The following is a 25,182-nucleotide window of genomic DNA, read 5'->3' on the forward strand; positions in this document are numbered from 1 at the left end:
CCCTAAAATCAGAAGTGGGTAAAGGCCTCACTTCCCAATTAGGTAACATATAAATGCTGCACTTTCCAAAACAGTGATATAAAAGTCACCGCACCCTCCAAATAAAAAGCTACCAAAAACCTAGTTATCAAATAAGAAAGTGGAAAACGTCATAGTCACCCCCAGCAAAATAAACAGAGAAATGTCCCTTAAAAAGGAATGAGTAGATATCACATTCTCAAAAAGAAATGCGTAAAACACTCACTCCCAAAATGAAGAATGTGTAATGTGTAAAACACTCACTCCCAGAATAAAGAGTGTGTAATGTGTAAAAACCTCACTCCCAGAATAAAGAGTGTGTAATGTGTAAAACACTCACTCCCAGAATGAAGAGTGTGTGATGTGTAAAACACTCACTCCCAGAATGAACAGTGTGTAATGTGTAAAACACTCACTCCCAGAATGAAGACTGTGTAATGTGTAAAACACTCACTTCCAGAATGAAGAGTGTGTGATGTGTAAAACACTCACTCCCAGAATGAAGAGTGTGTAATGTGTAAAACACTCACTTCCAGAATGAAGAGTGTGTGATGTGTAAAACACTCACTCCCAGAATGAAAAGTGTGTAATATGTAAAACACTCACTCCCAGAATAAAGAGTGTGTAATGTGTAAAAACCTCACTCCCAGAATAAAGAGTGTGTAATGTGTAAAACATTCACTCCCAGAATGAAGAGTGTGTAATGTGTAAAAACACTCACTCCCAGAATGAAGAGTGTGTAATGTGTAAAAACCTCACTCTCAGAATAAAGAGTGTGTAATATGTAAAACACTCACTCCCAGAATGAAGAGAGTGTAATGTGTAAAAACCTCACTCCCAGAATGAAAAGTGTGTAATGTGTAAAACACTCACTACCAGAATGAAGAGTGTGTAATGTGTAAAACACTCACTCCCAGAATGAAGAGTGTGTAATGTGTAAAACACTCACTCCCAGAATGAAGAGTGTGTAATGTGTAAAACACTCACTCCCAGAATGAAGAGTGTGTAATGTGTAAAAACACTCACTCCCAGAATGAAGAGAGTGTAATGTGTAAAAACCTCACTCTCAGAATAAAGAGTGTGTAATATGTAAAACACTCACTTCCAGAATGAAGAGTGTGTAATGTGTAAAAACCTCACTCCCAGAATGAAGAGTGTGCAATGTGTAAAAACATCACTCTCAGAATGAAGAGTGTGTAATGTGTAAAACACTCACTCCCAGAATGAAGAGTGTGTAATGTGTGAAACACTCACTCCCAGAATGAAGAGTGTGTAATGTGTAAAACACTCACTCCCAGAATGAAGAGTGTGTAATGTGTAAAACACTCACTTCCAGAATGAAGAGTGTGTAATGTGTAAAAACCTCACTCCCAGAATGAAGAGTGTGCAATGTGTAAAAACCTCACTCTCAGAATGAAGAGTGTGTAATGTATAAAACACTCACTCCCAGAATGAAGAGTGTGTAATGTGTAAAAACCTCACTCCCAGAATAAAAAGTGTGTAATATGTAAAACACTCACTCCTAGAATGAAGTGTGTGTAATGTGTAAAACACTCACTCCCAGAATGAAGAGTGTGTAATATGTAAAACACTCACTCCCAGAATGAAGAGTGTGTAATGTGTAAAACACTCACTACCAGAATAAAGTGTGTGTAATGTGTAAAACACTCACTCACAGAATGAAGAGTGTGTAATGTGTAAAAACCTCACTCCCAGAATGAAGAGTGTGTAATGTGTGAAACACTCACTCCCAGAATGAAGAGTGGGTAATGTGTAAAACACTCACTACCAGAATGAAGGGTGTGTAATGTGTAAAACACTCACTCCCAGAATGAAGACTGTGTAATGTGTAAAACACTCACTCCCAGAATGAAGAGTGTGTTATACAATTTTATGTTGACTCTTGTCTCCACTGCTGACTTTTATCGCTATCAAAATACTGAAGTTAAAAAGTCGTTTCTCTAAAGTGTCTTATATTTATGGTGATCATATAACCCCTTGACCATTAACCATCTTTTACAGTAAGATCGCTCTTTATAAAGATCATCTGACGTTTTGACCTCACAAGTTCGTCCGTATGCTCTTCGCAATGGTCATCACTAACCATAGGTCAGTTTTAAATCTAGTAGCCATGGCGAGCAACGTATAATTAAAACGAACAAGACATGTTAATCTAGCTGACCCAGTTGTCAAACCCCAATTCTAATTAATATCCACCAGTGGATGTTTGATTAGTTTTCTTTCTGTTGTATTTACTTTATGTTTCACTACTTCAACTGTTTATTTCTCTTAATCTAAAACAGACGTATAACTTTTGTTTTTAATGTGATAAAAGATATTTTAACATTTGGAACTGTGGCAATATTCAGAGTTCTGCACTTGGAAATCTGGAATTACCCAGATTTGGCCAAAGGTCCTAACTTGACTCCATATTCTTAAAGTCACCCATACTAATGATATTCAATATTCGTCATTTCGAAGATTATCTGTCATAAGTTTTAGTGAAAATGTGTAGTTAAGTTTAGCCTTCTGGGTAACGTGCTGGACTGTGGCTTCATGGTCCACCATGGCTGGTGTTGCATTAGGGCCGAGAGGGTACTTGGAATAAGATGTTCGTACTTTTCGTGATGATGTGCGGACAGTGTGATGATGTGTGAACAGTGTGATGATGTGCGAACTGTGTGATGATGTGTGAACAGTGTGATGATGTGCGGACAGTGTGATGATGTGCGGACAGTGTGATGATGTGTGAACAGTGTGATGATGTGCGGACAGTGTGATGATGTGCGAACTGTGTGATGATGTGCGGACAGTGTGATGATGTGTGAACTGTGTGATGATGTGCGGACAGTGTGATGATGTGTGAACAGTGTGATGATGTGTGAACAGTGTGATGATGTGCGCGAACAGTGTGATGATGTGCCGAACTGTGTGATGATGTGAAACGAACAGTGTGATGATGTGAAACAGTGTGATGATATGCGAACCGTGTGATGATGTGCGAACAGTGTGATGATGATGCGAACAACAGTGTGATGATGTGCGAACATTGTGATGATAATGCGAAACAGTGTGATGATGTGCGAAACAGTGTGATGATGTGCGAAACAGTGTGATGATTGCGAAACAACAGTGTGAAGATGTGTAAACAGTGTGATGATGTGTGAACCGTGTGATGATGTGCGAACACAGCGACGACGAACGAACAGTGTGATGATATGCGAACAGCGTGATGATGTGCGAACCGTGTGATGATGCGCGACAGTGTGATGATGCGCGAACAGTGTGATGATGCGCGATCAGCGTGTGATGATGCGCGACAGCGTGATGATGTGCGAACATGCGTGATGATGCGCGAACAGTGTGATAATGCGCGAACAGTGTGATGATGATGTGCGAACATTGTGATGATAATACGAACAGTGTGACGCGATATGCAGCGAACAGTGTGATGATATTGCGAACAGTGTGATGATAATGCGAACAGTGTGATGATATGTGAACTGTGTGATGATGCGCGAAACAGTGTGATGATAATGTAGAACTGTGTGATGACGCGCGAACTGTGTGATGATAATGCGAAACAGTGTGATGATATGTGAAACAGTGTGATGATGTAGAACAGTGTGATGATAATACGAAACAGTGCGATGATGATGCGCGAACAGTGTGTTGATATGCGAACAGTGTGATGATATGCGAACAGTGTGATGACGTGAACAGTGTGAAGATGTGCAAACAGTGTGATGATGTGCGAACAGTGTGATGATGTGCGAACAGTGTGTTGATATGCGACAGTGTGATGATGTGCGAACAGTGTGATGATAATGCGAACAGTGTGACGACGTGCGACAGTGTGACGATGTGCGAACCGTGTGACGATGCGCGACAGTGTTTTGATAATGCGAACCGTGTGATGACGTGCGAACAGTGTGATGACGTATGAAACAATTGTGACGATGTGCGAACAGTGTGACGATATGCGACAGCGTGACGACGTGCGAACAGTGTGATGATATGCGCGAACAGCGTGACGACGCGAAACAGTGCGACGACGCGCGAACAGTGTGACGACGTGCGAACAGTGTGATGATGTGCGAACAGTGTGATGACGTGCGAAACAGTGTGATGACGTGTGAACAGTGTGACGACGTACGAAACAGTGTGATGATGTATGAACAGTGTGACGATGCGCGACAGTGTGATGATGTGTGAAACAGTGTGACGATGTGCGAAACAGCGTGATGATGCGCGAACAGTGTGATGACGCGCGAACCGTGCGATGACGCGCGACAGCGTGACGATGCGTGAACCGTGCGATGACGTGTGAACAGTGTGACGACGTACGAACCGTGTGACGATTACGCGACAGTGTGATGATGTGTGAACAGTGTGATGATGTGCGAACAGTGTGATGATGCGCGAACAGTGTGATGATATGCGAACCGTGATGACGATGTGAAAACAGTGTAATGACGCGCGAACCGTGCGATGATGTATGAAACAGCGTGTGTGATATGCGCGAGACAGTGTGACGACGTGTGAACAGTGTGTGATGACGTGCGAACAGTGTGATGATGTGCGAACAGCGTGATGACGTATGAACAGCGCGACGACGTATGAACAGTGTGATGATGTGCGAAACAGTGTGACGATGTATGAACAGTGTGATGACGCGCGAACAGTGTGATGACGTGCGACAGTGTGATGATATGCGAACAGCGTGATGATGCGCGAACAGCGTGATGACGCGCGAACAGCGCGATGATGCGCGAACAGTGTGATGATGTGCGAGACAGTGTGATGACGCGCGAACAGTGTGACGATAATGCGAACAGTGCGATGATATGCGAAACAGTGTGATGATGTGCGCGACAGTGTGATGATGTGCGAACAGCGTGATGATGTGTGAACTGTGTGATGATGTGTGAACAGTGTGATGATGTGCGAACAGTGTGATGATGTGTGAACTGTGTGATGATGTGTGAACAGTGTGATGATGTGCGAACTGTGTGATGATGTATGAACAGTGTGTTGATGTGCGGACAGTGTGATGATGTGTGAACAGTGTGATGATGTGCGGACAGTGTGATGATTTGTGAACAGTGTGATGATGTGCGGACAGTGTGTTGATGTGCGGACAGTGTGATGATGTGTGAACTGTGTGATGATGTGCGAACAGTGTGATGACGTGGGTAAGAAATTCGAAATTTGTTAGTCGTATTAAATATGCTTCCAAATATTTGAAATAAGACAAGGAAATGAAACCCTGACATACAAAAGAAAAACGTGAACATATCAATTGTATAATAATTCCATAAACGATAATTTTACCAAGCAGATTTCCGTGACCCAGCCAATTCAGCGTGGTTTTGTCTGTTTTCTAATTTTCGCGTTTCGTAAGATCGTGTGTAAGTAATATATGCTATTTCCATAGAAATAACCAGAGAACAGAAGCGACACAAGACAGACTTTCTTAAAGTACGGCTTTCAGAACCTGAGCTTCTAACAATTTACAATAATTAGCTGTATTGAAGGACATGAGCTGGAAATGGAAATTCTACTATTTTGAAGCCCTAGTCACGAAGGACATAGCATTTGAACGTGTTCTAAGTAATACAGTAAGTTAAACGCTATTTGAATGCCACTGCGATTAGCCGAGAATTATAAAACAGTTTCATAACATGGTGGAAACAAAATAATAACAAAGAAAAGTAAAACTAAAACAGCTATTATTTTCAACGACTGTCGGTGAACTTTGAAAACTTGTTGTGTGAAAGGCAGTAACCATGAAATTTAACTTCTTAACAACAACATTAAAAAGGAAATACGTTAAAAAAACAATATTTTTAACAACTGTAGTTGTAGCTAGAAAATTTATTGTTTTATCAAAAACAAACCCAACAACAACGAAGTTTAGCTTCATTAATATTTATTAACTCGTTAACGAGATCAAATGTTGTACCTGTTTGTCTCTTTTTACACATACAAATACATACTGACTACATCTTTGAAATAACATTTAAGGAATGTTTGCGAAGAAAGATTTATCCAGAGTTTGAAAAGGAATGGTGGAAAAACATTAATTGAAGCATTTCAAAGGTCAAAGCTAAAGTAAAGGTCATATATTATTACAGATATTTTAAAGGTTTGTGGCATACGTGGTAGAAATGCGTTTTTAAATGAGTATGTTTTTTGACAACACGTACACGTACAATCATGTGAAAAAGTTAGGACATCCCATGAAAGCCTGTGTATTTTTGTAACAGTTTTGGATATATAGATATTTAATCTCAATTTTAACAATACTGAGAGATTATAGGAATATAACTAAACAATTAAAACTGAAGAAAAGACTTTTCAAGATCTTCTGTAAATGTAATTCTACAAAAATGCATATTCTAACTGAGGAAAAAGTTAGGACACCCCCACATTTATTTCCACTTAAAATGGCTCAACTCACACACAGGTGTATCACACCAGGTGCACATGATTTTAGAAGATCGTTACTCAGCATTTTGAATGAGGCTTGCCCTATTTAAATCTCAGACATTTAGTTTGGTGTGCTCCTGACTGTTGAAGTGGGAGTGAGCACCATGGTGAGAGCTAAAGAGCTGTCTGAGGCCTTCAGACAGAAAATTGTAGAAGCTTATGAGTCTGGTAATGGATTTAAAAAGATCCCAAAAGATTTTGAAATCAGATATTCCACTGTCCGGAAAACAGTCAACAAGTGGAGGGCCTTCAAAACAACTGCCAACATGCCCAGGTCTGGTCGTTTAAACAAGTTCACCCCGAGAGCAGACCGCAAGATGCTAAAAGAGATCTCCAAGTACCCTAACATGTCATCACGGGACCTGCAGCAGGCTCTGGCTACTGTTGATGTGAAAGTGCATGTCTCTACAATCAGAAAGAGACTGCACAAGTTTAACTTGCATGGGAGGTGTGCAAGGAGGAAACCTTTGTTCTCTAAGAAAAACATCAAGGCCAGACTGAAGTTTGCCAGAGAGAATGTAGACAAAGACCAGGACTTCTGGAATAATGTTCTTTGGACAGATGAGTCCAAAATTGAATTATTTGGACACCAGAACAGAGGACATGCTTGGCGTAAACAAAATACAGCATTCCAAGTAAAGAACCTCATACCAACTGTGAAGCATGGAGGTGGAAGTGTCATGGTTTGGGGCTGCTTTGCTGCAGCAGGACCTGGAAAGCTCACAATCATAGAATGCACCATGCATTCCACTGTGTATCAGAGGGTGCTTGAGGAACATGTGAGTCCATCTGTAAGAAAATTAAAGCTGAAGCGGAACTGGACCCTGCAACAGGACAATGACCCAAAACATACCAGTAAATCCACCAAGGACTGGCTGAAAACTAAGAAATGGAGAGTCCTGGAATGGCCGAGTCAAAGCCCAGATCTTAATCCCATTAAGATGCTGTGGGGTGACTTGAAACAGGCTGTACATGCAAGAAACCCCCCAAACATCTCACAGCTGAAAGAATTCTGCATTGAGGAGTGGGAAAAACATTCTTCAGACCTATGTCAGAGACTGGTAGATGGCTACAAGAAGCGTCTCACTGCAGTTATTTCAGCCAAAGGGGGTAACACTAGCTATTAGGGGGTAGGGTGTCCTAACTTTTTCCTCAGAATATGCATTTTTGTAGAATTACATTTACAGAAGATCTTGAAAAGTCTTTTCTTCAGTTTTAATTGTTTAGTTATACTTCTATCATCTCTCAGTATTGTTAAAATTGAGATTAAATATCCATATATCCAAAAAATGTTACACAAATACACAGACTTTCATAGGGAGTCCTAACTTTTTCACATGACTGTATGTTTGCTTACCTGTCGAGTATTTAAAACAAGTTAAACGTAAATCAACCGACAATAGTCACAAGGGTATCCATTCTCGATTGTGATATATTCACACTTTTCTGTCACAAACCATAAAATATTAAAATAATAACTTCTATTTAAAATATGTCGACTACTTGACATACTGCTAACAGTAAACATGAACTGAGAACAGAAATATAATCAGTGTTATATGTTGTGAAGTTAAGAACAACAAGGAATTGACTACATCAGTGTTATATGTTGTGATGTTAGAACAACAAGGAAGTGACTACATCAGTGTTATATGTTGTGATGTTAAGAAGAACAAGGAAGTGATTACATCAGTGTTATATGTTGTGAAGTTAAGAACAACAAGGAAGTGACTACATCAGTGTTATATGTTGTGATGTTAAGAACAACAAGGAAGTGACTACATCAGTGTTATATGTTGTGAAGTTAAGAACAACAAGGATGTGATTACATCAGTGTTATATGTTGTGAAGTTAAGAACAACAAGGAAGTGACTACATCAGTGTTATATGTTGTGAAGTTAAGAACAACAAGGATGTGATTACATCAGTGTTATATGTTGTGATGTTAAGAACAACAAGGAAGTGACTACATCAGTGTTATATGTTGTGATGTTAAGAACAACAAGGAATTGACTACATCAGTGTTATATGTTGTGATGTTAGAACAACAAGGAAGTGACTACATCAGTGTTATATGTTGTGATGTTAAGAAGAACAAGGAAGTGATTACATCAGTGTTATATGTTGTGAAGTTAAGAACAACAAGAATGTGACTACATCAGTGTTATATGTTGTGATGTTAAGAACAACAAGGAAGTGACTACATCAGTGTTATATGTTGTGAAGTTAAGAACAACAAGGATGTGATTACATCAGTGTTATATGTTGTGAAGTTAAGAACAACAAGGAAGTGACTACATCAGTGTTATATGTTGTGAAGTTAAGAACAACAAGGATGTGATTACATCAGTGTTATATGTTGTGATGTTAAGAACAACAAGGAAGTGACTACATCAGTGTTATATGTTGTGATGTTAAGAACAACAAGGAAGTGACTACATCAGTGTTGTATGTTGTGATGTTAAGAACAACAAGGAAGTGACTACATCAGTGTTGTATGTTGTGATGTTAAGAACAACAAGGAAGTGACTACATCAGTGTTATATGTTGTCATGTTAGGAACGAGAAGGTAGTGACTAGATCAGTGTTATATGTTGTGATGTTAAGAACAACAAGGAAGTGACTACATCAGTGTTATATGTTGTAAAGTTAAGAACAACAAGGAAGTGACTACATCAGTGTTATATGTTGTGATGCTAAGAACAACAAGGATGTGACTACATCAGTGTTATATGTTGTGATGTTAAGAACAACAAGGAAGTAACTACATCAGTGTTGTATGTTGTGATGTGAGAACAACAAGGATGTGACTACATCAGTGTTATATGTTGTAAAGTTAAGAACAACAAGGATGTGATTACACCAGTGTTATATGTTGTGATGTTAGAACAACAAGGAAGTGACTACATCGGTGTTATATGTTGTGATGTTAAGAACGAGAAGGAAGTGACTACATCAGTGTTATATGTTGTGATGTTAGGAACAACAAGGAAGTGACTACATCAGTGTTATATGTTGTGATGTTAAGAACAACAAGGAAGTGACTACATCAGTGTTATATGTTGTGATGTTAAGAACAACAAGGATGTGACTACATCAGTGTTATATGTTGTGATGTTAAGAACAACAAGGAAGTGACTACATCAGTGTTATATGTTGTGATGTTAAGAACAACAAGGAAGTGACTACATCAGTGTTATATGTTGTGATGTTAGAACAACAAGGAAGTGACTACATCAGCGTTATATGTTGTAATGTTAAGAACAACAAGGAAGTGACTACATCAGTGTTATATGTTGTGATGGTAAGAACAACAAGGAAGTGACTACATCAGTGTTATATGTTGTGATGTTAAGAACAACAAGGATGTGACTACATCAGTGTTATATGTTGTGATGTTAAGAACAACAAGGATGTGACTACATCAGTGTTATATGTTGTGATGTTAAGAACAACAAGGATGTGACTACATCAGTGTTATATGTTGTGATGGTAAGAACAACAAGGAAGTGACTACATCAGTGTTATATGTTGTGATGTTAGAACAACAAGGATGTGACTACATCAGTGTTATATGTTGTGATGTTAAGAACAACAAGGAAGTGACTACATCAGTGTTATATGTTGTGATGTTAAGAACAACAAGGATGTGACTACATCAGTGTTATATGTTGTGATGTTAAGAACAACAAGGATGTGACTACATCAGTGTTATATGTTGTGATGGTAAGAACAACAAGGAAGTGACTACATCAGTGTTATATGTTGTGATGTTAGAACAACAAGGATGTGACTACATCAGTGTTATATGTTGTGATGTTAAGAACAACAAGGAAGTGACTACATCAGTGTTGTATGTTGTGATGTTAAGAACAACAAGGAAGTGACTACATCAGTGTTGTATGTTGTGATGTTAAGAACAACAAGGAAGTGACTACCTCAGTGTTATATGTTGTGATGCTAAGAACGAGAAGGAAGTAACTACAACTGTATTATATGTTGTGATGTTAAGAACAACAAGGAAGTAACTACATCAGTGTTGTATGTTGTGATGTGAGAACAACAAGGATGTGACTACATCAGTGTTATATGTTGTAAAGTTAAGAACAACAAGGAAGTGACTACATCAGTGTTGTATGTTGTGATGTTAAGAACAACAAGGAAGTGACTACATCAGTGTTATATGTTGTGATGCTAAAAACGAGAAGGAAGTAACTACAACTGTATTATATGTTGTGATGTTAAGAACAACAAGGAAGTAACTACATCAGTGTTGTATGTTGTGATGTGAGAACAACAAGGATGTGACTACATCAGTGTTATATGTTGTAAAGTTAAGAACAACAAGGAAGTGACTACATCAGTGTTGTATGTTGTGATGTTAAGAACAACAAGGAAGTGACTACATCAGTGTTATATGTTGTGATGTTAAGAACAACAAGGATGTGACTACATCAGTGTTATATGTTGTGATGTGAAGAACAACAAGGATGTGACTACATCAGTGTTATATGTTGTGATGTTAAGAACAACAAGGAAGTGACTACATCAGTGTTATATGTTGTGATGTTAGAACAACAAGGAAGTGACTACATCAGTGTTATATGTTGTGATGTTAAGAACAACAAGAATGTGACTACATCAGTGTTGTATGTTGTGATGTTAAGAACAACAAGGAAGTGACTACATCAGTGTTGTATGTTGTGATGTTAAGAACAACAAGGAAGTGACTACATCAGTGTTATATGTTGTGATGGTAAGAACAACAAGGAAGTGACTACATCAGTGTTATATGTTGTGATGTTAGAACAACAAGGATGTGACTACATCAGTGTTATATGTTGTGATGTTAAGAACAACAAGGAAGTGACTACATCAGTGTTATATGTTGTGATGTTAAGAACAACAAGGATGTGACTACATCAGTGTTATATGTTGTGATGTTAAGAACAACAAGGATGTGACTACATCAGTGTTATATGTTGTGATGGTAAGAACAACAAGGAAGTGACTACATCAGTGTTATATGTTGTGATGTTAGAACAACAAGGATGTGACTACATCAGTGTTATATGTTGTGATGTGAAGAACAACAAGGAAGTGACTACATCAGTGTTGTATGTTGTGATGTTAAGAACAACAAGGAAGTGACTACATCAGTGTTGTATGTTGTGATGTTAAGAACAACAAGGATGTGACTACATCAGTGTTATATGTTGTGATGTTAAGAACAACAAGGAAGTGACTACATCAGTGTTATATGTTGTGATGTTAAGAACAACAAGAATGTGACTACATCAGTGTTATATGTTGTGATGTTAAGAACAACAAGGATGTGACTACATCAGTGTTATATGTTGTGATGGTAAGAACAACAAGGAAGTGACTACATCAGTGTTATATGTTGTGATGTTAGAACAACAAGGATGTGACTACATCAGTGTTATATGTTGTGATGTTAAGAACAACAAGGAAGTGACTACATCAGTGTTGTATGTTGTGATGTTAAGAAGAACAAGGAAGTGATTACATCAGTGTTATATGTTGTCATGTTAAGAACAACAAGGAAGTGATTACATCAGTGTTATATGTTGTGATGTTAAGAACAACAAGGAAGTGACTACATCAGTGTTATATGTTGTCATGTTAAGAACAACAAGGTAGTTACTACATCAGTGTTATATGTTGTCATGTTAAGAACAACAAGGAAGTGACTACATCAGTGTTATATGTTGTGATGTTAAGAACAACAAGGATGTGACTACATCAGTGTTATATGTTGTGATGTTAAGAACAACAAGGATGTGACTACATCAGTGTTATATGTTGTGATGGTAAGAACAACAAGGAAGTGACTACATCAGTGTTATATGTTGTGATGTTAGAACAACAAGGATGTGACTACATCAGTGTTATATGTTGTGATGTTAAGAACAACAAGGAAGTGACTACATCAGTGTTGTATGTTGTGATGTTAAGAACAACAAGGAAGTGACTACATCAGTGTTGTATGTTGTGATGTTAAGAACAACAAGGAAGTGACTACATCAGTGTTATATGTTGTGATGCTAAGAACGAGAAGGAAGTAACTACAACTGTATTATATGTTGTGATGTTAAGAACAACAAGGAAGTAACTACATCAGTGTTGTATGTTGTGATGTGAGAACAACAAGGATGTGACTACATCAGTGTTATATGTTGTAAAGTTAAGAACAACAAGGAAGTGACTACATCAGTGTTGTATGTTGTGATGTTAAGAACAACAAGGAAGTGACTACATCAGTGTTATATGTTGTGATGCTAAGAACGAGAAGGAAGTAACTACAACTGTATTATATGTTGTGATGTTAAGAACAACAAGGAAGTAACTACATCAGTGTTGTATGTTGTGATGTGAGAACAACAAGGATGTGACTACATCAGTGTTATATGTTGTAAAGTTAAGAACAACAAGGAAGTGACTACATCAGTGTTGTATGTTGTGATGTTAAGAACAACAAGGAAGTGACTACATCAGTGTTATATGTTGTGATGTTAAGAACAACAAGGATGTGACTACATCAGTGTTATATGTTGTGATGTGAAGAACAACAAGGATGTGACTACATCAGTGTTATATGTTGTGATGTTAAGAACAACAAGGAAGTGACTACATCAGTGTTATATGTTGTGATGTTAGAACAACAAGGAAGTGACTACATCAGTGTTATATGTTGTGATGTTAAGAACAACAAGAATGTGACTACATCAGTGTTGTATGTTGTGATGTTAAGAACAACAAGGAAGTGACTACATCAGTGTTGTATGTTGTGATGTTAAGAACAACAAGGAAGTGACTACATCAGTGTTATATGTTGTGATGGTAAGAACAACAAGGAAGTGACTACATCAGTGTTATATGTTGTGATGTTAGAACAACAAGGATGTGACTACATCAGTGTTATATGTTGTGATGTTAAGAACAACAAGGAAGTGACTACATCAGTGTTATATGTTGTGATGTTAAGAACAACAAGGATGTGACTACATCAGTGTTATATGTTGTGATGTTAAGAACAACAAGGATGTGACTACATCAGTGTTATATGTTGTGATGGTAAGAACAACAAGGAAGTGACTACATCAGTGTTATATGTTGTGATGTTAGAACAACAAGGATGTGACTACATCAGTGTTATATGTTGTGATGTGAAGAACAACAAGGAAGTGACTACATCAGTGTTGTATGTTGTGATGTTAAGAACAACAAGGAAGTGACTACATCAGTGTTGTATGTTGTGATGTTAAGAACAACAAGGATGTGACTACATCAGTGTTATATGTTGTGATGTTAAGAACAACAAGGAAGTGACTACATCAGTGTTATATGTTGTGATGTTAAGAACAACAAGAATGTGACTACATCAGTGTTATATGTTGTGATGTTAAGAACAACAAGGATGTGACTACATCAGTGTTATATGTTGTGATGGTAAGAACAACAAGGAAGTGACTACATCAGTGTTATATGTTGTGATGTTAGAACAACAAGGATGTGACTACATCAGTGTTATATGTTGTGATGTTAAGAACAACAAGGAAGTGACTACATCAGTGTTGTATGTTGTGATGTTAAGAAGAACAAGGAAGTGATTACATCAGTGTTATATGTTGTCATGTTAAGAACAACAAGGAAGTGATTACATCAGTGTTATATGTTGTGATGTTAAGAACAACAAGGAAGTGACGACATCAGTGTTATATGTTGTCATGTTAAGAACAACAAGGTAGTTACTACATCAGTGTTATATGTTGTCATGTTAAGAACAACAAGGAAGTGATTACATCAGTGTTATATGTTGTGATGTTAAGAACAACAAGGAAGTGACTACATGAGTGTTATATAGATTGTCATGTTAAGAACAACAAGGATGTGACTACATCAGTGTTATATGTTATGATGTTAGGAACGAGAAGGTAGTGACTACATCAGTGTTATATGTTGTCATGTTAGGAACGAGAAGGTAGTAACTACATCAGTGTTATATGTTGTGATGTTAAGAACAAAAAGGATGTGACTACATCAGTGTTATATGTTATGATGTTAGGAACGAGAAGGTAGTGACTACATCAGTGTTATATGTTGTCATGCTAGGAACGAGAAGGTAGTGACTACATCAGTGTTATATGTTGTGATGTTAGAACAACAAGGAAGTGACTACGTCAGTGTTATATGTTGTGATTTTAGAACAACAAGGATGTGACTACATCAGTGTTATATGTTATGATGTTAGGAACGAGAAGGTAGTGACTACATCAGTGTTATATGTTGTCATGTTAAGAACAACAAGGTAGTGACTACATCAGTGTTATATGTTGTGATGTTAGAACAACAAGGAAGTGACTACATCAGTGTTATATGTTATGATGTTAGGAACGAGAAGGTAGTGACTACATCAGTGTTATATGTTGTGATGTTAGAACAACAAGGAAGTGACTACATCAGTGTTATATGTTGTGATGTTAGAACAACAAGGATGTGACTACATCAGTGTTATATGTTATGATGTTAGGAACGAGAAGGTAGTGACTACATCAGTGTTATATGTTGTCATGTTAAGAACAACAAGGTAGTGACTACATCAGTGTTATATGTTGTGAAAATCTTACAGAAAAGTTCGAAGTTTTGTTCGTTTTTCTCTAATGTTGTAATTTTCTAAATTGATTAGCAATCGGAAAATACTTTTATAGAAAAAAAAATGTTGTAGAACCCTTAAGAAGACATAAAGGATCAAAGTATGTGATTGGTAGAAACATCGGGTTTTTCTTGTTATACCTAAAGTTTAAATATATAAAACAGAGAAATAAATAGCAACTCATTTTCTTACTAGTTGACCGAAATTAAGTGGACAAGTCATTTTAATTCTAACCTTTATATTTTATCGTGAAGGAAAGAATAGTCATAGATATATTAGTTGAAGTCTCTGGAAACCTACATCTGGCGTCTCTGAATCTATTGGTTCTTTATTTATCGGGTGTCAAGGTCTGTTCGATAATGATTAATTGTACGTCACGTGATACTTTAATTCACCGAAGAGAAGTATATATATATATATTGAAACAGGTTTGTCCCAATTCAACACTTCTGTAGAAATGACATGACGCAATAAAAATATTATGACAGGGAAATAAATCATTCAGTTAAAAAACTTCTATATTTCAATATGTGCAACATGTGACAAAATAACAAGAGCCTGGTGTGGATTTTATAATTCCGTTACGAAACTCTGTTGTATTAAGAAACAAGTATTTCTCTATTTTTTAACTGTACTTGTAGTTAAAATATTTTGTCGACGAAAGTTTAAAGTCGGGAAGTAATTAGAAAGACACGTTTTGTTAATCTTAAAAGATGTAAAAAAAACATTAATAAATTTGTTATTACGTATAAGTAAAAATAGAGCCTTATCAGTGACCACTCTGACGTCACGTGTTTTACTTCGTAGACTGTCTGCAGGCAATTTTCCTGTTCGCTCCCCCGCTAGTACAGCGGTAAGTCTACGGATTTACAACGGTAAAATCAGGGGTTCGATTCCCCTCGATGGGCTCAGCAGATAGCCCGATGTGGCTTTGCTATAAGAAAACACACACAGATTTTCCCGTTCTTTTGTTAAATTATGTATTTATATTAAACGACGAATCATTATAGCTGTCTTGATAACGCATGTTGCTTTATATGAACACTTGCATTGTCTTGTCGTGTGGGTTTCTTATACGGCTTCATATTTTAGGTCATACGTGTATGTTCTAATATGTCGAACCAATTGCATTACTTTATAATATGGACCATTTAAAAGAAAATATTTTAGGACAGCAGTGTGGATTTTAAGGTCGTGCGGATCAATGACTATTAATTTTTGATACATCTCGTGTGATTGAGATTGAATCCCGGTCCTGTGATTGAACCGGCTGTAGCCTCTACAGACACACATAGAAAGAACTATCGCAAACAGACAGATAGAAAACCACAAATAGGAAGACAAATATAAACTCAAAATATAGAGAGACAAGCAGGAAGATAGATATTAATAAGAAAATATAGATAGGTAGATGAAGACTGACAAACAGATAAATAACGGCAGAGAGACCGGTGGCAGAGCAAACAGTTCAGGAACTGTGGCAAAGAAATATGTGACACCCGTTTCTTTTGTTGTTGTTGTTTTTCTTCAGAAGATAGAACCAGACCAGGCCACCAGAGGGCATGCGTCCTGTAGCTTTGTTTGGTTTGTTTGAAATTAAGTACAAAACTATTAGGTATCTGTGCTCTGCTTACCACAGGTATCAAAACCCGGTTTCTAGCTGTGCCAGTCCGCAAATATACGCCGTGCCACTGCGGGTCGGCTATGGGATGTTGCCCCTGGTTAGTTCCGCCTCTGAGGCAGACAGATAGACAGAATGACCATTAAGTTTAGTGAGATTGAAACTTTTGTTTGACGGGAGAAAAAATCATGCAACACCAACTTGTTATATTTTAACACAGATTCGAGAAAAAAAAAACATCAAACGAAAATATTATTATTTTTTTCATAACTTAGAAAGAATTATTTAATAGAAATCCAGTCACTAGTAAAACAAAATAACACAATAGCTACTTTAGTAATACTCTTTAATATGTTCTTAGACTTTTTGCGGGATCTGTTATTATGTTGGTGCACGCGCTTCGCGACATGGGCGGGGCTCGTTCTGTTAATAAATTCAGTGACGAAACATTTTTAAGGTTACCCGAGCTTATTGCTCTATTCAAAATCTAAACACGATCTATGTTGAAATTATTAGATCCCTTTTTTTCTCTCATTTTATTTCTTTAGGAAAATATGAGAATATGATAAAAAAAATAATACATCTTTGTTTGTTAATACAAGGTGTCCCCACAAAGTCATGGCCCGGCATGGCCAGGTGGGTTAAAGAGTTCAATTCGTAATCTGAGAGACGCAGGTTCGAATTCCCTTCGCACCAAACATGTTTGCCCTTTCAGCTGTGAAGGCGTTATAATGGTACGGTCAATCCTACTATTCGTTGGTAAAAGAGTAGCCCAAGAGTTGGCGGCGGGTGGTGATGACTAGCTGCCTTCCCTCTGGTCTTACACTGCTAAATTAGCGATGGCTAGCGCAGATAGTTCTCGTGTAGCTTTGCGGGAAATTCAAAAAATAAAACGTAAACAAACCCCACAAAGTCTGTTAACCATTACAACATCGTAACGAACACAGTATTTTTTTGCACACTAACCTTGTTATCAGACGCCTTCTGTACTTCAGTTTAGCACCTTCTTTTCTCTCAGCGTTGTTTCCATCTGCATCTTTCTGTTTCACACGTCTCGAACTTGACATTTTAAATTCGAACGGTTTTGGAGGTTTGGAGCACGACTTTAACCGCCTGCTCTTTGGAGGTTCCACGTGTTCTTTGCCCATGTCTTCACCAGTTCTCCCTGTTAAGTGTATCGTTCGGTCGCCATTCGATCTGTTTCTCACACGTTTTCTTTTCCTAACTGTTTTTTTCTTTCTGTTCTCAGCACTGTCGGTGTCCTCCTCTTCCACAGATTCATTTATTTCCGATTCGGATAAATGAATGATTTTCAACATCATCTCCTTCAACAGATTAAATCTATTTTCTTCGTCTTCGTCATTGTTTGGTAGTACCCCCAGGGCTTTCTGTCTTATATAGAGACATTCGTCTTCCTTCGTAAAATAAGGATTCTTCCACCGAGCATTCATAATTTCAGTCACCACATAGGACAGTCCACTTTACAGTACCTGTATAGCAGTGGTCAGACAAACAAATGGACAATTATAATGGGGTAATCTACTTCCTCTGTAACCTTTCTCTCTCTGTCTTTCTCTAAGATTTTTGTCAAAAGCTCAATACATTATGAAACGTTATTTTCCTTACAAAATAATACAGTAAAACCTGTCTGAGCCAGAAACATCAAAATTTTGCAGTATTATCTTAAGATTTCTCTTATATGAGGCCCTCTATATGGTGGAACCTGCGTAACGCAGACAGAAACCTATCTTTCACCTACCTCATCTATCTACAAGTAGGCTTAGAACCTGAGAAAATCAGAAAAAAATGTTTTTATTAAATATTAATAAATTCTTGTTTAATTAATAATTTGTTTAAATATTAATAAGTTCTTGTTTAATTAATAATTCGTTTAAATATTAATTAATTTTTGTTTAATTAATAATTTGTTTAAATATTAATAAATTCTTGTTTAATCAATAATTTGTTTATATATTAATAAAATTTTGTTTCATTGATAATTTGTTTAAATATTAATAAATTCTTGTTTAATTAATAATTTGTTTAAATATTAATAAATTCTTGTTTAATTAATATTTTTTTAAATATTAATAAATTCTTGTTTAATTAATAATTTGTTTAAATATTAATATATTCTTGTTTAATTAATAATTTGTTTAAATGTTAATAAATTCTTGTTTAATTAATAATTTGTTTAAATATTAATTAATTCTTGTTTAATTAATAATTTTTTTAAATATTAATAAATTCTTGTTTAATTAATAATTTGTTTAAATCTTAATAAATTCTCGGACATTTTGTTACAGTAAGTATTGGTTAAATATATTGTTTTTTTCTGACGTCATTATTTTTACAGTTAAATTAGATTCATGATTTGTAGAAATATATGTCTTTTAAGTGAAAAATTCTACTCTTTAAATAATTTTCACGAGAAAAATAATAAATTCCTATCTTCCTTAAAATTTAAGGAAAATTTACTTAATGCCTTCATGTTTTTTAAAGTTGTTTGTTATGACGATTCTAGTGAAATCCAAACTCTGATGGATGCAGATGATTCTGTGAACGTGGAAAGTTTTGTGAACGTTCACAAGAATGTTTTAACAGAAACTGATGAAACTGATTTAAAATCTATAACAGAATCACAAGATGGTAACAGTGTGGGAGATTCAGAAGATGAACAAAATGGAAAAGATAGTGAGAAAATAGAAATTCCTACTTCATCACAAGTGTTACGTTGTATTAACGTTATCAAATTGTATACAAAAATGAAGGGGGGAAAATGAACTTCATGAAGAGGTCGTAGAATTGGTGTTTTCTTTTAACCACATGAGAAAGTCCATTGAAACAACGAGACAGTTGAAACTGGACACTTTCTTTAAATAAATTTGATTAAGAATTTGTGTACTTATGTATATTTTGAATGTCTATTTTTGTTCTTATTCTAATAAATATAACATAAACAGTATAATAACTTTATTCACAGACGTCTTACTTCCCTAGAGTCAAGCAAGTATAACGTTCCGTTTAAAAACTATACATAATTAATGAAATGCATGTTTAACAGGTCTAAACCAGAAAACCTGATTAAGCCGGAAATATTATTCGGTCCCATGCAATTCCGCCTTAGACAGGTTTTACTGTATTAAGTAGAAAACAAAGTGATCTTTCTTCGGATTCAAATGTTAATCAAATTTTTAACCCTGAAAGAAGATGATGTTAATAGGAACATGCTAACAACAGATTTTATATAAAAATACGTGGAAGGAACATGCTACCAACTTTTTTTATATAAAAATACGTGGAAGGAACATGCTACCAACTTTTTTTATATAAAAATACGTGGAAGGAACATGCTACCAACATATTTTATATAAAAATACGTGGAAGGAACATGCTACCAACATATTTAATACGTGGAAAACCCTCATATTTTAGAGATATTGGATATAAATACCCTCACAACCCTCACAGTAATATTGGTACAAATTGTTGATAGTTTTACTTCAATAACATGTTTAATAAGATTAAACTGTTTTAAGGTTTATGTTTCTTTTCTTATATTGTCAAAATTACACTAATCAACACTTGAAATTAATTAAAGAGATGAAAACAGCTCATGTGTTATACACATAGGCGTTCGTATCCCCTTCGCACCAAACATGCTCGCCTTTTCAGCCGTGGGGGCGTTATAATTTGATGGTCAATCCCACTATTCGTTGGTAAAAGAGTAGCCCAAGAGTTGGCGGTGGGTGATGTTTACTAGCTGCTTTCTTTTATGAGTTAGGGACAACACACGGGGACGGTCTTCCAGAAATTTGCGCGAAATTAAATTAAGAAACCAAAATCACTAAAGCTATATATCTCACACAAACTACCGTATTTATAGGCTTAAGCACGATTTAAAATTAAACTATAGCTTTAAAATGTGACGTCATTTTAACTTCGAGTTCGCATGCGCGTTTATCACGTGGGACTTCTAAAATAGAACATGTTGCTAAGAGCTAAGCCAGCTTAGTAAAATATCTTGCTTTAAACAGATCCATAATTAACACATTCAATTAGTGTTTTGTGTTACACAAACCATCGTTAACGTATTTAACGAAAATCTTACACTCAACACAATCACAAATAAGGCATTTCACGAATAATTCAAGTTATATTCGGCAACTCAGCAAAACTCCATTTGAAAAGATTTCTATGTTAGGTATGAAGGAAAAACAGACATTACCGGAGATGTGGGAAAAACATTACAATGCTATATTTTCAGAGCTGAACAATAACTAACTGAAGAACGAAACAAATATGTCTCAGTAAAGTAGCGTTGTGTCATATATTTAATATTACAATATCTTACTGCTATTGATCCACGTTAATCTAACACTAACAAGAAATTTCCATTACTGGCAGCATGGAGATTAGTGAAATTCCGTACGTTTTAACCATATTACTCAGCGTACAAAAACAGGCTATAAGTATATATATGTAATCCTCTATACGTAGAGCATGTCAGAAAATAAAATCATTTATAATGCAAATACCTTCACGACTTCTTTTTTATTCCTCCTGTGCTAAGCATTAAAGGGTATTTATTGATATATTTGTTGTTCAGGGCAAAGTTTCACAGTGGGGTATCAGTGTTCTGTCCACTGCGCGTATCTAAACTCGATTTCTAGAGTTATAAGACTTACTGCTGAGCCGCAAAGAAGCCAAATACACTGATTTGTTTGTTTCAGCGCAAAGCCACCTCGGGCCATGTGTTGCCCACCGCGGGAAAACGAACCTTGGGTATAAGTGCTGTGATTTAATAAACGTACAGCTGACCCAACAGATACTAGATACACTGAACTAATTATTGTTGTTTATTATTAAACACATAGCTAAACAAATGGTTATCTGTGCTCTGTCCACCACAGGCATCGAAACCCGGTTTCTAGTGGTATATGTCCCCAGACATGCCGCTGTGCTACTGGAGGGCGAACAAATTATTTTCAGTTTCATTAGTAGAAACTCTAAAGTGGATTATTTGGCTAACTGGATACCATATTTATATACATATATGCACATATAGATGACATATTTAAACAGAAATAAAAAAACAGGAAACCAATAACGCAAAAAAATGAAAATTTTAGGACAAACAGTGTTATCTACTTATCATATCGTAGAACGCGGCCCGTCAGGAAAATCATCCTCGTGTCACTGACGTTTCATAATTTTTGTCCAATCACGATCATTCAGCCTTTTTCCTGTTTTGTCCCTCTATTTGAATATATACATTGTATTAATTATAATTCCAGTTATCCAGTATGGTTCTTTCTAGTCATCGATATATTTTCCAGAGTACATTGAAATTTTTTTGAGATCGAAACAATGAATTCAGAGTCAAAATTACCGAAACTGTAGGCTGTTTCGTTATTTAAAGAATTTGATGCACAGAAAGTAAGCTGTAAACGCATTTGGAGACTTTGATAACACTCATCTGGACGGAAATGTAAAAACGTAATAATGAAATATTTCTAACAAATAAAAACTGAAAACTTAAACATATAATTTTAGGTACTTTTATAAAATAAATAAAGTTAGATTAGGGACTTCTCGGGCTCAAGATATGAAGGGTCTTATTCCATTACCTATGTTATTAAATATTTATATGTTTCAACTGTTACATTAATATTAACAATTATCCACTAAACATTGCACAACGCCATCTGCTGATTGTAATCTATTTTTTCTACCTTATACAAACGATACATGAATAAAAACTAAACCAACAAAGCCAAAGTATTATTCAACCGTTCATTCAAAGCAGTCTACTATTTTAACGTTTCATAGCTAGTGAATAAACAGGACAGCTACCGCCCGATCAACCTCGTTAGCTATATGGGCAAAATCCTATAACGTATAATTTATTCGCGGTAGATTATACACCTTTCTGGAGATCATCTATTAACCTGTTGACTGCCAAGTGTTTCAGCTGCTACAATACAACAGTAATGCTTCTTCATTTTGTAACTTTTCCCGTGACGCCATTTTGGATCGAAAGTGAAACAGTTTGTAAGTAGGTTAAATGCATGTATGGTGCTGACATCTAGCGTTGAAGTTAGGTATAATTGAGAACGAATTAACTCGTCCGTGGCACTGTGTTACCATCGGCTTGGACGAGTTATCTCGTCTACGGCACTGAACAGGTTAATTCACAGAAAAGTAAAGCAGATTCAGAAAAATGTATATAAACAACAAAAATTAAATTAACGAAACAATAGTGACGATAAAAATTAGTGTATTGTCGTCTGCTTTAGGCCCGGCATAGCCAGGTGGGTTAAGGCGTGCGATTTGTAATCCGAGGGTCGCGGGTTCGTATCCCCGTCGCACCAAACATGCTCGCCTTTTCAGCCGTGAGGCTGTTATAATGTTACGGTCAATCCCACTATTCGTTGGTAAAAGAGTAGCCCAAGAGTTGGCGGTGGGTGGTGATGACTAGCTGTCTTCCCTCTAGTCTTACACTGCTAAATTAGGGACGGTTAGCGCATATAGCCCTCGAGTAGCTTTGCGCGAAATTCAAAAAGCAAAAAAGATCGTCTGTTTTCTCGATATAAATATGTTCGACACTGGATGACGCGACAGTCTTAGGTCTGGACGATTAAGTCAAAGTAACTTCAGCGAACCCTCACAAGCTGTACAACTTTCTGAAAAAAAAAAAAAAGGTAAGAACATTTGTTCCCTAGGGTGGGAGAGTCTGTCCCATAATTTTTATCGTGTATGTTAGCTGTATGTACCAATCTTCTACTTAGAATTCATTGACGGTGTCATTTTGGAAGAACGCCCCCACACCATCTGTAGCAACTTCGAATATACAACCATGCTGAACTAGAATACTTGAATGTTTTAAACAATTATATTAAAATAATAAGTGTTCGCAGAACCAGAGGAGCCCGCCATGGCCAGATGATTAAGGTCCTCGACTCGTAATCCGAGGGTCGTGGGTTCGAATCCCTGTTACACAAAACATGCTCATCCTTTCATCCGTGGGAGCGTTATAATGTGACAGTCGATCCCACTATTCGTTGGTAAAAGAGTAGCCCAAGAGTTGGCGGTGGGTGGTAATGACTACTTGCCTTCCCTCTAGTCTTACACTGCTAAATTAGGGACGGCTAGCGCAGATAGCCCTCGTGTATCTTTGCGTGAAATTCAAAACAAAACAAACAAACAAACACATTAGAACCTGAAATTTAACACTTACTGGTAAGTCACTTTAAAAACTGTTATTTCGTTTGTCAAGCCGTCTTTAATTTAGCAATAATAGCCTGGAAGGAGAGCAACAAGACAACAACACTCGCCGCCAACTCTTTGGCTACTCTCTTATCAGTGTACAGTGGAATTGACTAACAAGTTATAACGACACCACAGCTAAAAAGATGAAAATGTTCGGTGAAGGGGATTCGAACCTGTGAACCTCAGATTGCGAAATGAAGCGCCCTCACCACCAAGCCGTGTCAGAGCTTGAAATATATATACATGTATTTAAAGTGCAGTGCATAAAGGCTCGAAAGACTTAGTGCGTGTAACTGGTCCCGTTAGATGCTCTATATTGCTTTTTGTTAAGATTTCCTCTAGGCCAGCGGAAGTAACTCCCAATATTATATTATTCTGTGTTTCCACTGATTTTAGGACACCTACGCAGAGTTTGTTTGTTTTTGTTTTTGAATTTCGCACAAAGCTACTCGAAGGCTATCTCTGCTAGCCGTCCCTAATTTAGTAGTGTAAGACTAGAGGGAAGGCAGCTAGTCATCACCACCCACCGCCAACTCTTGGGCTTCTCTTTTACCAACGAATAGTGGGAATGATCGTCATGTTATAACGCCCACACGGCTGAAAGGGCGAGCATGTTTGGCGCGACGGGGATGCGAACCCGCGACCCTCAGATTACGAGTCGCACGCCTTAATACGCTTCACCATGCCGGGCCCCTACACAGAGTTAAACACAGGTTATCTTTCATCGCATTACAGACCTTGATTTTGACTGAAAAACTAGCGGGAAAGCGAATAGTCACCTACACGAGTCGCCAACTGTTAGACTATGGTCGAATAGAGGATTTTTAGGGGTTTGTTATAAGACACCTGAAGGGTCCAGATGACAAGTGTTTTCATACAGCAATGAGCCGCCGACTGCCAAACCTCAGGTCAGTGTCCGAACCCGACAACACATGACCACGCCAGGGACACTAGAATATTGGCTTCGAAAACAAAATTTTTGGAATAAATATATCAGGAAATAACGTTCATCACAACAAAAAAAAATTATGTTCCAATTTCATTTTCTCAAAAAACATTAGAATTAAGCACAAAGTTACACAATGGGTTATTTGTACTCTGC

General features: G+C 36.8%; 1 protein-coding gene across 1 annotated transcript in view; it reads right to left on the minus strand.

Annotated features, from left to right (window-relative positions):
* LOC143227954 (uncharacterized) overlaps nucleotides 1–22,037 on the minus strand; it is a 40,707-nt gene extending 18,670 nt beyond the window's left edge. The window contains exons 1-2 of the mRNA XM_076459303.1: nucleotides 21,960–22,037; nucleotides 17,775–18,298 (exon numbers count right to left, since the gene is read on the minus strand). Coding sequence (XP_076315418.1) covers nucleotides 17,775–18,259 — 485 coding nt within the window. The 5' untranslated portion in view covers nucleotides 18,260–18,298; nucleotides 21,960–22,037. The remainder of the gene's footprint in view (nucleotides 1–17,774; nucleotides 18,299–21,959) is intronic.
* Between the last annotated feature and the right edge of the window lie 3,145 nt (nucleotides 22,038–25,182).

This window comes from Tachypleus tridentatus, chromosome 10 (genome assembly GCF_004210375.1).
Source record: "Tachypleus tridentatus isolate NWPU-2018 chromosome 10, ASM421037v1, whole genome shotgun sequence".
In the NCBI taxonomy this organism is placed as follows: Eukaryota; Metazoa; Arthropoda; class Merostomata; order Xiphosura; family Limulidae; genus Tachypleus; species Tachypleus tridentatus.